Raw genomic sequence first — 16,357 nt, 5'->3', positions numbered from 1 at the left:
TTGGCGAGTAGATGAAAGAGAAATTTTGTGTCACTATGGTGAATGGCAAAGATGATGAGTGGCCTTACCCATGCATGGAGATATCACAGAGGCTAAATTTAGTGTCTCAATTAATGTGTTTTTTTGCAAAGTACCAGAAGGGGAGACATTGTTTCAAATGGAACTCGGGCCCCCTATAAATAGAAATGTATTGTTGATATACAGTCCTGTAGCTTACAAAATAGAATAAAACATATGTACTCTATTGGTGAAGAGACAAGCCTTTTATTGTGGTTGTGTATGGCTCATTGTGCACTGTCATCCTCTCAAATTGTGCACTCCTGGTGTCCATAGTTAAAGTTGTTTTGGTAGTGTGGTAATGAGGATTGCATGAGATGGTGCCATTTTGAACTCAAATAACCTATTTGGAAACTTATCAAAAGCAGAGATGGTTCCAGGGTTGTATTGCAGTCAGATGGTGCTCTCCTCACACTACACCAATAAGCAGATATTAGATTATAAACAACACCTATCTACCCGACTGCCTTTCACGAGGTTTGCCGTAAGTTTCTTTCATGAAATGGTTGGTCTTTTTTTCTGGAATCAAAGCATGTAGGTGTGTCACCTAGTTGAAATTGTCTAAACAGCTCTAAAGGGAAATCTGACAGTAGGCACATTATGGCATTTGCTGACATATATGAGATAGATGAGGCTCATCAGGGCATTGATAGACATATAATGGCAATCTGGGAAGATAATAGCACGCAAATATGAGGGTGGCATTTGTGAACCCAATAAGTGAATTTACTGAAGATGGTAAGTGAATATTTGGGGCCAAATTTAGCTTATTCCCTAAATATTATAAGCTTGTTTGGCTGCAAAATTAGTTCATTTTCTAAAAATGTGAGCTGGCATTTGGAGGGCAATGACCTCGTTTAAATAAAATCATTATCCCATGTCCATGTTTAAGCTGATATAAATATTTGCCTATTTACTGACCAAGGTATGGTGCTATTTTGGGGGCACAGTTATTGCATAGTTGAGTAAGACTCTGTGTCATGTGCCAGGATTTGCTTTGCACTTTGCATTTTAGTGCCGCCATATTTATTAACTGGCTTACCGATGATGCTGCTAAACCGTGTTTAAGCATCTAGCACCCTTGAGTATTACAATTAAGGTACCGAGGAGCCTTGCTGCTTGTTATTCTAGCAATTCGTGCTCTCGCTTCGGCCTGATTTTTGCACATTGTATTTTGCACATTGCACTAGGCAATCTGCCATTATTAGCAGATTTGCACTTTATTTGTGATTTGTGTTTTTAATACAGTGTGACTAGAGGCTGTTAATTATGAGTAAGCGGAAACCAAATATGGGTAAAAACGTGGTTGGTACATTAGATGCCTTCTTATCAAGGACAGAATCCGCCCTCATACATGAAATACAATTGACTGACCGAAGGTTATGTCTCGATCCATACTCCCCGAAAGGTAGACTTTCCTTAACCCCTACACTTCCCGTTTCTCTGCCGGCCCTCAATCAGGTTGCATCCCCATCCCGGCTGAGCCCGTCCCCATCTGCTGCCCCACTCACAGTGATAAATTCTGGTTCTTGCTCTTTCACGGGGCATGAACCTATTCCTGCGAAAATTAAGGTTTCAACTAGAGGGCAGAAAGCAAAGCTTAAATCAGATTGTAATAATAAATCCTCCCCTATAAAAAGAAAGGGGCCGGGGTGTGCGAAATTGAATAAACCAGTACAGAGAACTTCTGGAGGGATAGTATCACTATCTGCCCTTCCCACAAGGGCCGGTACAGAGGGTAATTCTACCCCCATGATCCAGACCACGTTAGGGCAGCTAATTGACAGCACCGAGGAGGGGAATTTCTGGAGAAGGCTTGAAGCAATGTTATCCACCCTACTAGACCCTATGTTTAAAAAAATAAGTGCGGTATAAGCTAGGTTGGCTAAACTAGAGGGATTATCAGTTGCAACCCACTAGCTACGCCAACAGTTAGTACACTCAAAAACATAGACAACGCAGCCACGGGGGGCAAAAGTGATGTGCGGGAGGGAGCAGGGGGTGGGCCTACTGAAAGAACTGCAGCAAATGGTGAGGCACAACACAAGAATAGTCTCAATAGCACAAGGCCCAGAAGTGTAGATACCCCGGCAACTATACGCCAGCCCCGCAGTAGAGCAGGGTCTCCCGTGTCACATAGGGAAAGGAGGCTAGAGGGTAGGGATCTCCAGTTGTAGAGTCTCCCGATTATAGATCTCCCGCCTGAATCTACCCCATATGTAGTGGTACTGGGAAGTGTACCCCCACTCCCCAACGGGGTAAAGGAAGACTATGGGCAGTTGATAAATAAATTGAATTATTGGTTTACACACAATACAACCCTGGGCCCACGTGTATCCAAAAATATCATTATGGCACGCAGGGTTAGTTAGATAGGGAGTTCTCGTAAATTGGACAAGGGTGACTGCATTATCATAAATTTTGATAACCCTTTCACTGCTGGGCGTATCCTATCCAGAGACATTAGTCTCACTCCCTTAACTGGATCTGTCATCAAGGTTTTACCTTTGGGTTATTTTTATAAGCTACCAAGTTTCTTGTGCGAACGTTTAAAGGACATGGAAGAGGATCATTTATTGATTTTATCTTAATTTCATCCTCGTTGCAATCTTCATTTAACAGTTTTAATATAGTAGAAAGCGAATTGAGCGACCATAACCCTTTGACAGCCTACATGACGGGCCCACTTTCGGTAAAAATTGAGGAGGCATCAAACAGGGGTACTCTGCGGCCGACGGATGGAAAGCGTAGATTAAAATGGTCCCAGGTGTCCCCTGACAGCTTCTATAAGGTGAAAACATCTTGTGCCCATGAATTGTCATTATGTACATCGGAGAGGTCCACTCCTTATGAGATCCTTAGTGCCTATGAGGCAATAGAGCATACAGTGGGTGAATTGCTAAGTGCCCGGCCAGAGGAATCGTCTCACATGGCCCCAAATGGTTTGACTCGCACTGCTCCAAAGCAGCTAAGCGGCTGAGAGAAGCTTTGGCAGCTAAACCCAGAATCCAATCTCACGTCTGTGTTTTGTCGTAAGGAATATAAGTTAGCCCTGGCTAAACGTAAGGGAGCACTGAAGGATGATGCCTGGAAGGAGTTGATTGACTCCAGCACCCTGACGAATAGCTCGAGGTTCTGGAGTGTTGTGAATGGGCCCCTGTTTGACAAGGAAGGGGGGGGGGGGGTCTTGCTGCTCACATTACAGAAGAGGAGTGAGTTCTCCATTTTAAATCTATGTTTGACTGTTCGCTTGAGCCTATTTGTAGAGATCCCCAGGATAGGAAGGATGCTGTGATAAACTTCGATAGGGGTGAGATTAGGGATGGTATTTTAGGGCTAACCATCAATAAGGCCCCAGACCCAGATGGGATCCCCCCGGATCTATTTAAGTCAGACCCTTCGTTTTGGGCTCCGATTTTTAAAGTCATTATTTAACGCGGCAGCAAAAAATGGCTGTCCTCAGTCTTGGGCTTCTTCAGCTATAGTCCCAGTTTTTAAAAAGGGCAATAGAAACAGCACCCACTGCTATAGACCAATCTCGCTCATCGATTCAGTAGTCAAAGTGGTGAAACGTGTCCTTTTACAGAAATTAACAACCTGGGCAGATGAGAACAAGATATTTTCAGATGTTCAGTATGGCTTCCGGCCGGGGCGCTCCACTGTTGCTTAGTGCCTTAATTTATTTTTGATACTGAACAAATATACTGTCGCGCACCCAGGAACCATCCACCTTGCATTCATGGATTTGGCATCTGCTTTTGACTATGTAAATAGGGATAAGCTATGGCAATCCATGAGGGCAATAGGGGTGGATAACAGTATCGTCAACTTTCTTGAGGACCTGCACTCATCGACCAAAGCCAATGACAGGTTCTCTCAAGATCTGCGGGTCACAATGGACTTTGAGATCAAGAAGGGAGTCTGCCAAGGCTGTATTTTGGCCCCTTTTTTATTTAATTTTTATATTAATGAACTAGATAGTGTACTGGGGGCAACCGGAGCTGATTTTCCTTATGTAGGACGGCGGGGGCATTCCAGTTCTGCTTTATGCGGATGACGCCGTCCTTATATCCAGAACCGAACTGGGCTTACAAACCCTTCTTACTGCATTATGGGGATTTATGACAGAGCGGGACCTGGCCATTAACAACAACAAGTCTTATCTTATGAAAGTGGAGAAACAAATGAAAAAGAGCTTTCAGTTCAGTACCGGCAATGACCAGATTCCCCGCACGAATGTAATCTCTTATTTAGGTGTTTTATTTGACGATCAACTTAAATGGGCCCCCTTAATTCAGAGGAAAAAAGGGGAGCTGGTTCGGCTCAATGCAGCAATTTTTAATTTTGCCTCTAAAGTGGGTAAGAAACCGACAGGAGCTATGTTACAAGTGTATCAAGCAAAAAGCTTAGTCATAGCAACTTATGGTAGTGAGATCTGGGGATACGCGGTTATAGAACCCCTCCAGCTGGTGGAAAAAGAGTTTCTAAAACATCTATTATGTGTACCGAGAGGAACCTCGAACTTAGAGGTACACGAGGAACTGGGGGTTTCCTGCCTAAGTGATCCTCTTGCTTTGCGTCCCCTGATCTTTTGGTTAAAGTGTTGGCTAAATGAAGATCTAATCTTCAACCATTTGATTGTAAGAGAATGCCTGTCCCTAGATAATGTGGCATGCATCCCCTGGTTTAATTATATAAAAAGAGGGTTTGAATGGATTGGGTGGGGTGTTTTATTCTCCAATCCACATGTTATTGTAAGAAAGGATGTGGAATTAACTAAGATAGCTTTTCTGAGCAGAAGGCGTGCAGACCGGGAAGCAGAAGAGATATGTAAACCCAGCGTCTGATCATATTTATTGCTTAAAACAATGCCACTGCCAGAACCATATCTAATGGGGTCCCTGACATCACATGAACAATTTCTTTTAACCAGATTCCGGATGAACCTCTTCCATCTCCTGTTAGCAAGACCCAAGGGGGCTACCAGAGGCCAAGTGCTAGCTTCCTGTGGCTGCGACGGAAAGTCTCCTCGGGATTTGCTGCACTTTGTGTTCTTTTGTAAACTGTATGCAGTCCCCAGGAGGCACTTTTTAGTTCCTATTTTTAAAAAAAATAATTTTAATCAAGTCAGACCAGCCCTTGTGTATTTTCAATTGTTGAAGGATGATTGCATTATTTTTATTGTAGGGATTTTAAAAGCATCTATGAAATCTAGGCACTGTATGGACATGTAATGTCTGTTCATTTAGACATATTTTAGAAGACATATTGTGTGGTAACGGAGTCTTTTTAAAAAAAAAATCCTGTCAATAACTTCTGTTTTTATGTATTGTATTTGTGTAACTTTTATGGTTTTGTAAACAAAAACCGAATAAAGTTTATTGACTGACTGACTGGCATAGTTGAGTAAAATTTCATAATTGTTTGCAGATACATTTTACTCATCTTATATCCTAGTTTCCAGGGTTCCAGAGGTCACTTATTATAGCAGTTGTAGTTATATTATGACTAATTTAAAATTATTTTATGAGCTACATCAGTAGATCAGTCATCAACCTGTAGGGTCCCTGTAAGTTTGCTCTGCAGGCTGAGCATGGCAGAGCTCTCTGACCTAGGGGATTATTCAGCTGTCTAAGGCTTGAAATTGTGGCATTGATAACCTGCCCCTTCTACATAGGTGTCTGGACATATTGCATTTCTAATGTTATAGTACTAGTTAAGAAATGTTTAGACCCTATGCGCCCTGGTACTCAGAAGTTATAACAATTCTAAAATGAATTTCTCCCTTTCACAAATCTAGCGGTAAAAATCACTTTTAGAAACTGACCATCTTGATAAAAAAGCCAACAAAAAACGATAAAAGTGTAGCAAAATAGCCAGCCTAGATATTATACAATATTGTTTTTTAATCATCCTTCTGAAAACCTTGAGTCGCACCCTAGCAGGATAGCTATAACACACTCACTGATTATTTTTCATACATTAAGGCATTGTTATCCAATATTCCATAGGAAATGAAAATAACCAACATCATCTTTTAACAGTCTTCACTGAAGTAGTGCATTCTTACATAGTGTTTTGTTTCCAAGCGGCCCGTCAGCAGCATTTCAATTATGTCTTGTTACAAGACCCTGTATTGGACCTATCTCGGGTTCATTCCTTTCCTCTTGTGGCTGCAAAGTGATTTGCAGCCCCATCAGTAAAAGGTTTAGCTCTTGATGTCCTACAAAAGCTCTAAAGCACAAAGATGAAATCTTTCCTCTCTACCTAAGAAGCCATTTTGTATCCACCAATTTCAAATGACATAAGTTCAATTGGGGTAAAGCCTTGGTAAGCTCCGGCAGCCTCACTAAGACTGTTCAGCCTAGACTACACCTCTTCTAGAAAATTCCACCACCCACATTTTATGGCGGGGCTTGAAATGGGTTTCTTCTTACAAATGTGATGTGGTCATCAAGACTGATCAACCACAAACTAGATTATGGGAATGCAATTTATTACTGTGTGCCAAAACACCAATTGATCTGCCAGAAGATTGTCTGGAACGCATCCATGTAATTTGTTTTTCGATCTTTCAAAGTGTGATCGTATTTCTAAGTTTAAGACAATCTCTCTTTTTGCTGTTTGTGCTACAGAGAAGAAAATATTAAAGAATATCTACTTAAACTATAAAAGTCTTAATGACCTTGAGCCAATCTATCTGACCAGCACGATTGCATAGTCCTGTCATGGCTTTCCGCTTCCATGGACGGCAAAGTTGGATGCAGGTTTTATCTTGTTGTACAGAACTGTGATGAATTAAACTTTCTGACCAGTGCCCTGTGCTAGGTAACAAGCTTTCCCATACTATGCAGTTTCGCTCGTCTTTACAGCTAACCTTCTCTAGAATCCGATTGCACATCTTCTTATAATCAACCCACCACTACTTATAGTTCCTAGCACATCGAACTGATTTATTTTTTGTTTGCCTAGTTCTATTACTATGGTATTCATGCACCTCAAAACAAATTATATCTTCTACTTAGAAGGGGCAGGATGGTACCAAATCAGCAAGTAGAAGCTGGTGTAGATGGCACATTTTAGCTGTTGAATAACAGTCAAAGAACACCTTTTATGACAGTTCTGTCTGGGTTGCAGACAGAGGGGCATCTATTATGCAGAAATCTGCAGAACACAATTCTCTGAAGATATATTTTGGTACCATATTGATGGCGTCCATCTGATAAATACACTGTGTAGAATACCCACTCCAAAACATGCTCTTCCAGCATTAGCTATGCTTCAAAATTGATTTAACAATATGTAAGTGAACATCTACTAATATTTTGAGCAGTTGTAGTCCTGACAATTTGTTTATGCTAAATGTAGCCCATTTAGTGCCCTTGTAGAGTGGCCGATACCCTTTGCGTAGTTCAGCAGTATGTTATTAGAGTACAGGGTTCACAGCTGTATAATAAAGCCATGATCTGTAAAGTGGTTTCAATTTCCAAAAGACTTGATCTGAACGGAATGCTTAAAATATGAATCTTATATCCTTTCCATGTTATTCTTCAGAAGCTGTTAAGGAAGGGATTGGAGTTTGCGGTTGGATTCTGCTTATCCTGTCTGGCCTGCTCGTATTTATTACCTTTCCATTCTCAGTCTGGTTTTGCATAAAGGTAATTTAACATTATGAGTGTTCATCTTTTTAAGTCTTAACAAATGTTCTGTAAATCATGTTTGCCTTTTTTATATAAATTTTGTAGGTTGTGAAAGAGTATGAGCGAGCTGTCGTATTTCGGCTTGGCCGTATAGTTTCTGGAAAAGCCAGGGGTCCAGGTGAGCGTTTTCATTTAATTACTAATTAACGGAGACAATATGAACACTTCTCTTAAAAAAAAAAATAACAATCACTTTCACAAAACTAAGAAATTACATAACGAATGTGGTGGTCTGACATTAATATTTTCAAATTACTTTGGCCTGGCAGAAATCTTGTTTTATAGAATAGGGTTACATTGATTTTATAATTAGCCTTCTAATGTAAAGCATAATAAAAGCAAAGTTTTTTTTATAGAAAAAAGTCTTCTTTAATCTGTACCCAACATAGTCAGTTCCTCCTTACGTTGGATGTAAACTGGTCCTCTCAGCTAGGAAGCTGTTTGCCTTGGTGTCCACCTTGAAGTCCAGCAAATGTCCAGAATTTGAAAGATCAGGTCTATTTTTGTGGTAAATATTTAAGCACATTTCTTTTTTTTTTTTTTGTTTGTTTTTTATTGCAGGACTGATCTTGATCCTGCCTTGTACAGATACATTCGTCAAAGTCGACCTCAGAACAATTTCCTTTGCCATTCCTGCTCAAGAGGTAACGATTTGTAATTATGTCTGTCTTCTATACAAATAAAATAGCAATCTTTCATTTGCAGAAAGTTAATATCTTCTGATGGCTGCTAGACAATTATACTGGTTTAAAGTTATTCTCATTCACTTATTCTCTCATAACTATATGGTCTCCATTATACATTCTTCAAACAAGAATTTTTCCAAAACGTGAGGCTGGCTGGTAGTACAGTCTTTTGAGGAACTAAATTGTGTTTAATTTCACAAGCAGAATAGTGAAATGGTGACATTCATCTAAAGGATCATGATGTATATTACACCATGGAAGAAAAAGGTAATTACTCACAGTAACAATATTTCTGCTGCTTACATAATTTTCCCACAGATTCATCACCATGTGAACAATCATTCCAGTCTTCAGACTGGTCTGGAGAAGTTTTGTTTTGCAGCAATAGCTCTCCAGTGGCACCAAGTGGTACTAGCTCTAATTCTACATTCAGACATAATCACCCCATTGCCCTTCTTAGCTACAGGGAAGAACATAAAGAGCCCATTCTTTTCTATCCTGATGAGTGTGGGCAATCTAGAAAGGCACACTGCACCTAGGAGGTCCAATCTGTGCAGTTGCCCCTCCTCCTTGATTGGTTGTGTAGTAGGGAAGGAAGATGGAAGGGTAATAGACTGTGTCGTATAAAACGCAAAAGCATTTTGGGTAATAAGAATTGGCAGGTTTAAAAGACCAACTTATTTGTGTAAAAGCTGAAAGGTGGGCGAACTGAGAGAGCTTAAAGTTTCCAACGCTATCTGCAGATGTTATTGTCACAAACAGAACAGAAATGCCGAACCAGGCAACTGTGCCTCAACCTAAATGGGAATCCCATCAAGATACTCAATACAAGATTCAACTTCCACTGTGGAACAATAAATGGAGTGGGAAAAATGAAATAGAACAATCCTTTTAGAAAACTGTCCCAACAAATACAATGTTGTCAGCCAATTGAAAAGCTTTGGCCAATGTACTACTATTTTCAGGGTAGGGGTTGATCCAGCAGTCATCATCATCAGCAGCAGTGGTAGTAGCAGGTCCAATCTCACTAGTAACGATCTAAACCGGGAAAGTTGATCATAAGGACACATGATTGGAGACAGGGCCTGCAGAGTTCCATAAACAGTAGCTTCTGCCAACCCCCACTGTGCAAGGGACAATGCGAATTGCAGGACGTCAAAAATTTAAGGTCTCAATGTGTTGAGGCCCCCAACCTCCACCACTGAACACATTCCAATGGGCTGTTTATTTCACTTTGGGGTGCAGTTTGCACTCATGGTTCTGAAAGCATCTGCTCTCAAATTGAGGGAGCCTGAGAGGTGAGCCGCATATGGGAAGATTTAGCATGACGGCACCTACTTCCACGGATGAATCCCTTCCCAACCTAGAGTCCACAACCTCACACAACCCTATCTTTTTATATAACGGACAGTAGAGGTGCTGTCCAAAAGATCTGAATGTTTCGATCTGAGATGGAAGGGAGAAATGTCCTAATTGCAAGACAGACTGCTGGCAGCTTTAGCATATTTTTGTGTAGGTGCTGCTCCGATGCAAACCTGTGCCGTTATGTTACCCAGATGAGACACCCCAGTACAACAAGGAGGCTGTCCTGTGATCCATGAAAACAATAGCCTTCTTCTGCAGTAGGCTCAGCGGAAGATCCACCAGGCAGTTGGAGGTCCATCCACCAGTTCAGATCCTGATAAACAGAATGAGTCAGCTGCACCTGAGCCACAAGTCTCTTCTGCTGCTGAAACCACTGTGCCCTAGGCTCCACTGAAGGTTCCATATCCGCCATCCTGCACATGGCACCGACAGAAGGCACCGAGCCATGAGGCAAAGCAGATGCAAGATCTGCAGAACTGGAATTCGAGTTGGAATCAGAAATCTCACGGTCATCTCTCAATAGCCACTATAACGTAGGAAGTGTTCAGTACCACCACTATTAACTGCAGCTGCAGTCTAGGAGATAAGTGAGATTGATGAACATTGATGGCAAACTTCAAGTCATGGAGGAGTCTGCTGAAGGGGTTCCCTGGCTAGAACAATGAACTCCATTTTCACTAGCCAGTCCTTCAAGCATAGACTCCTGACCATTGCAGTGAAGCTGCCATCACCACCACCAACACTTTCCTAAACATGCATGGAGCAGTCATCAGTCCAAACAGAAGAACTGTGAACTGACAGTACTGGGATACCACAGTTAACCTCAAGTAACGTCTGTGAGTAGGAAGAATTGAAATATGAAAATCTGCATCCTGGAAATCCAAGGATTGTAACCAATCGCCCGCATTCAGAGCTAGTAAGATTTGTTTCAGGCACAACATCTTTAACTTGTACTTGTGAACAAATATGTTTAGAACGCAAAGACCATGAGTGGGTCTCCCATTTCCATCCTTCTTGGTGACCAAGGAGTAAAGGGAGCATAATTATGTGCCTCTTTCTTCTGGAGATACCACCACTTTGGCCCCTTTGCTCAGCAGGGCAATGACTTCTGCCTCTAAAATTGAGGCTTTTCCTGGAGAGCATGTCCTGGTGTATGGAAGACTCTCCAGACGGAGGAACAGTACGGGTACAGCATTGTTCTTGCAGATTAGCTGAATGATCCACTGATCCTTCGTGATCATCTCTCAAATTGTGGAAGATGATGGCTGAAGGGGGAGGGAAAGATAGAGAGATTTTGAGGCAGTAACAATGATGGAAAATGGAGGAGACTGGACCTGCTGCTGCTACTACTGCCACTGATGATGACCTCTAGATCAACATCTGCCCTGAACATAGCAGTGCATTTTGTGGGGCATCTAAACTAGCCTTTATTGCAACAGTTGAGCAGTAGAATAACCACAGAATTCCCTGTACTGGTGATACAACTGTCTCAATGATGAGGCCAGAATCAGCGAGAGAGCTATAGTTCTGATGTTCCTGAAGCATTCCAGGGAGGAGCCACACTTTCCACTGAAAAGCAGCATGTCATCCAAAGGCATTTCCATGCAAGTGGTGTGTACATCTCCCAAAAAGACAGTACATTCAGCATGGCATTGTAGTGTGACAGCGGTGCCCATGTATCAGGCCAGGCCACCATATCTGTTAAACCCAGGTTGCTCTTCAGAATCTGCTCTGAAGTATCCAAGCCATCATTAACCAAGTCAGAAAAGGGCTTTTTCATGTGTTCCACTAGTCTTAACATTGTCAGCTTTTCCAATTCCCACAAAACATGGACAAAACTTCCCTGTAGACATAGAGCATTTGCTGTACAGTGTGAGACTGCCTGACGTGAATACGATCTGGCTCATTGCATACAACTGTTGAGACTGTGTCTGGAGGAACCATAGGGAAGGCATTGGTGTTCAGCTTTAAGGATGAATCTTAAACCTCCAGACAAAAGTAAAAATGTTGCATCACCAGGCGTTTGTTGTAGACTACTGGTCCTGAGAAGGGCTTCTTCCAGGTATCCAAGACCGGTTTACAAAGTGTCTTGTAAAAAGGAAGCAAGGGCTTGGTAGTCAAAGCAGCGGGCTGCAAATATCTGTGAAAATGTTGGACTTGAGGAGTGTTGGACTTGGCTATACAGAGGGCAGTGTCCGCTCTTGAATGTCTGCATGCCTTTTGCTCCAAGGTGGTAAATGCAGACAATTTCTCTGTAGGAGAATCTGAGGAAGGTCTCTTTCTGGTGACCGCTGAAGCTTTTGAAGATAAAGGCTTTCATTGGAGTAAGAAGGAGGAAACAGATGGTTGGGCTCGGAATCATCATCATCTTTTGTATTAACAATAATCTCTATCAGATATGGTTATGGCCTGGAGTCTGATCCAAATTAATCCTTCTTAAAGTTTCTTGACCCTAGGAAGAGTCTGTTCATCAAGGCAAGCTGTGACATTCTCTTTTCCAATGTAGATTTTTGTAGCTGCCTCCGAGTGTGCTGCCATGATTGGCTCTGGGGGCGGTGTCATGGACTGCGGTGGACAGATTGGGATGGTGCCATGGTCTTTGATTTCTTTCTAGACACTAAGGACAGAGTGTGTGTAGACACTCAGTCGGGAGGGGTAGTAGCTGCTAGAGGTATGAAGCCTGAAGGAGGGTGTCTGCCCTTTGGGAGTGGTTCGGAGGGTACTGGAGCCATCCTAAAGATATCAAACATAACCAGTCAGAAGGCATTTATTTGCACAAGGTCAGTGGATGATGCTAATGTTTAAAGCCAAATCTTTTACTGCTTCAGAATCAGTTCGTGAGTACGAGGAAGGGCCCAATATTGGAGAATGGTGCCATAGCTCTGAAAAATCACAGGAACAGGATTATTTTCTCAAGAAGGAAGAGCATTTCTCTATTCTTTGTTGCTTTTTCATTTTTTTGTGGGTAGAGTTTATTCCCTTTCAGGAGACTTACCTGAAGCGGTTGCTGTAGTCTTTGGCTTGTTCATGCAGGAATTGGCCAGATATAATGTGTCTTGCTTTGAAGACATGCCTGGATTCGATCAACTAAATTTTCTGAAGATGTGCAAGTGTCCTTAACCCCTTGTGCGCCCATGACGAGCTGGACTCGTCATGGGCCGCGGTTGCGCTGTGCCCATGACGAGTCCAGCTCGTCATGAACCCCGCCCGCTAATGTAACGGCCGGCACAGGGCGGGGAAAGGGCGTGGCACACAAGGGGTTAATCAACAAACCCTTTGACGGCTCCAGGGTATTGGGGGAAAATGCTGTTTTGGCACTAGAACGATTCAAAGATAGTCACACCACAGCGTGATCGTTAGAACAGCTGACACCAGCTAAGCAGTTTCCTCACTAATAGTGAAAATTCTAAGGCCATTCAAGATGGGCTAGCTTACAGACAGCACACGCTCTACTAACCTCTAAAACAACAATCAGTCCTTCCAAGGTCAAAAATGTGGCATTAGGGAAAGCTGTTTAAACTAAGAGGGTCAACAGTCCTCTAATTCCTCCTCCCCTGGTACACCGGCTACCAAGTGAGGAATGTGTGCCTAGATAGAGTATCAACCGGAAAGAGTCTTAGCAAAGTTAAGTAACTTGTGGTTCTTGCACCTAGTAGTGCTCATAGAGCATAACGGTGGATACATATGGGCAGGAGGCGCTGTAGAAGGCTAATGGCGGGATGCGGGTTGGTCATGGCAAAAATCACAATCTATGAAAGCATTGTAAGATGGAGGAAATTGCAAACCATTTTCACAATTAGTTTTAATTTAGTGGGATTAAAAAATGCTTTCTACTAAATTTAGTTTACTGAAGGTATTTTGGGTATTGTTGTTCTCTTTTATTGAAGTGAGTGTTCTAATTACGCTTACCGTTCTCAGCATGTGCTTAATGAAGCATTTTAGCATCTGAATATTTTTATTTATTGTTTTTTTCCTCTAGATCCTCACCAAAGATTCAGTCACCGTTCATGTGGATGGAGTTGTATTTTATAATATCTTTAGTGCAATAAGTGCAGTGGCCAATATTTCTAATGTATACATGGCCACACATCAACTGTCCCAGACCACTTTGAGAAATGTGCTTGGTACACAGAACCTGTCCAACATCCTATCCAATCGAGAGGAGATTGCTCATAGCATTCAGGTAAACCAATGAATAAAACCGCTCATATCACAACAAAATCATTATTGTGTATAATCAAATTGTTTTTCACTCTTGACTTTTGTGGGAGCTGTGTTTCTGTATTTTCAAAGCTGGTCCATACTGTTGTCTTAAGAAAAACTTAATCAGCAATTAACCAACCTCTTTTGGCAGCATGATGCTGTAGCTTCAACAGCAACCATGGCTATCTCTGGTGACGTAAAACCAAAAATTTCCGCCTACAGGCATTTCAAACAAATGATTTGTTGGCCTCTCATAGGATAATGATTGGGGCTCTCGGTATAGATGGAATACATGTGAAATGTTTTAGACAAATGTTTGTGGCTCATCTATTGACATTATAAGTTAGTATATTCCAAAAGATTTCTAAAGCCCTTCCAGTTAACAAATATTGACAAACGATCTGGATAATACTATTAGGCCTCCATAACACTGAGTCTAACTTTGCATTTTGCTCCTCTGCACTACAATGAAAACTATTCCATATACTCTTTATTTCTGCTGTCTTTTTCCACAAAAAAGGGCACCAACCTGAACTAGTGTACAAACAAACCTTTTCTTAAACAGCACGCCCGATTCCCAGAGCTGTATGGGCACTTAAGTGGAACACAGTCAAGAATGGTAGGATTTTCCCTTGGTAAATGTATGTTTTCTTACACAATAACTGGCAGAGCTTCCTTCCCGAGTTAGCTTATTTTTAAAGGTGTATTTGTGGGCATTTGAAGTTGGCTTTCCCTGCAAAAACTGTTAAACATCCACAAACTTGGAAGTCAGTGAGTATTTCACAAAACATTTGCAGGTAGGTTCCCCATCCTTAATACATTCTATACTGTCCTCACATGTTGACTATGTATGTTGTTGCCGTGTATAGTGCTCATGTTCTGATTGTGGCTCGGTTGTGATTAGTAGTCAGTTGCCAAATATCGAAACAACAGTCATAGCTAAAAAATAAATGAAAAGAGCTTGGAACATAATTTTATTTAAAAAAGAACCTAGTGGAAAATAGTGACTTTTCAAACTTGATAACAGCAGATACTATGAGATTTCCTGAGTTTCAGTTGCAGAGATTTCTGAGCCTTGAGAACCAACATCTGACAATCCAACTCCCCATCGCCAGTTACTGATTTTTGCTGCCTCTAAATACATCAGACTGCATTATTAATTGCAAGCTGTATTCTGCATATGGTTGGGGCTCTAGCATGCACTTCTTAGAGTCCTCTGTTGCCACCTTGAACTGGGCTGCTGACAAACTCACCACCAGCCACTGCTGTGAAGTCAAATGCAAAAAGAACTATTGATGGACGGAATGCTGAACAATGTCAAACACTCACCCCACTACAGAGATCTGGGCCTAAATCCATCGTTTTTTTGTTCACCATGCCATTCCAGTTTAGACCCAGCCATATGCAAATTAGTCTTGACCCTGCTCCTCATAGGAACAATCAAGCCCAAACTGCCAGGCCAGGTCCTCCTTGGACTGGAGACAAGCATCACTGGACCTGTTTCAGGGTCTCATCCCTCATCAGCCAGGATAGCTTGACTTTATTGGCATGGTGAGCACGGGACCCATGACTGGGCATGCCCGTCCCACTCAGGTGACAAAAGCAAATAGAACAATTGATGAACAGGATGCTGAACAATGTCCAGCATTCAACCCTAGTTCATAGATCTGGGCCTAAAGCCATAAGTTCTTAACTCCCCATGCCATTCCAGTTTGGACCCAGTCATATGCAAATCATTCTTGACCCTGCACCCCATGGGAACAGTCCAGCCCAAACTGCCAGGCCAGATCTTCCCTGGACCTGTAACAAGCATCCTGGGACCAGCTTTGGGGTATGACCCCTCATCAGCCAGGCTAACTTGACTCCAGTGGCATGATGAGCACGGGACCCACGTCTAGACATGTCCAACCCACCCGGGGTGACAAATACAGAAAAGTACAATTGATAGACGGAATGCAGAACAATGTCAAAACATTCACCCCAGTACAGAGATCTGGGCCTAAATCCATAGTTATTTTGCTCACCATGCCATTCCAGTTTGGACCCAGACATATACAAATCAGTCTTGACCCTGCTCCCAATGGGAACAGTTCAGCCCGAACTGCCAAGACTCAGTCTTACAGGCTCCAAGGGACCATAGTCTCCAAGTGTACAACTTCACGGGCACCTAAGCTGCAGCAGCTATCTTGGGTAAGTTCCTCACATGCGGCCCGGGAGTGGCAGTGGTGGGGTGTCATTGAGTCCCTCACATTCAGCCAACCAACAGCGGCCAGGGGTCGTCGATGCTCCTTCAATGCTGGTAAGCATCTTGGGATCCTCCCCACAAGTGAAAGGGGGTGCAACGCT

At 42.3% G+C, this 16,357-nt stretch overlaps 1 protein-coding gene across 1 annotated transcript in view; it reads left to right on the top strand.

Annotated features, from left to right (window-relative positions):
• STOML3 (stomatin like 3) overlaps positions 1–16,357 on the top strand; it is a 111,997-nt gene that overhangs the window by 62,973 nt on the left and 32,667 nt on the right. The window contains exons 3-6 of the mRNA XM_085621761.1: positions 7,612–7,715; positions 7,803–7,875; positions 8,319–8,401; positions 13,788–13,991. Of these exons, the coding sequence (XP_085477887.1) occupies positions 7,612–7,715; positions 7,803–7,875; positions 8,319–8,401; positions 13,788–13,991 (464 nt within the window). The remainder of the gene's footprint in view (positions 1–7,611; positions 7,716–7,802; positions 7,876–8,318; positions 8,402–13,787; positions 13,992–16,357) is intronic.

The sequence above is a fragment of the Triturus cristatus genome, chromosome 8, assembly GCF_964204655.1.
Source record: "Triturus cristatus chromosome 8, aTriCri1.1, whole genome shotgun sequence".
Lineage (NCBI taxonomy): Eukaryota > Metazoa > Chordata > Amphibia > Caudata > Salamandridae > Triturus > Triturus cristatus.
The sequence above is the reverse complement of the archived record's forward strand: the minus strand, read 5'-3'. Positions and strand labels throughout refer to the sequence as shown.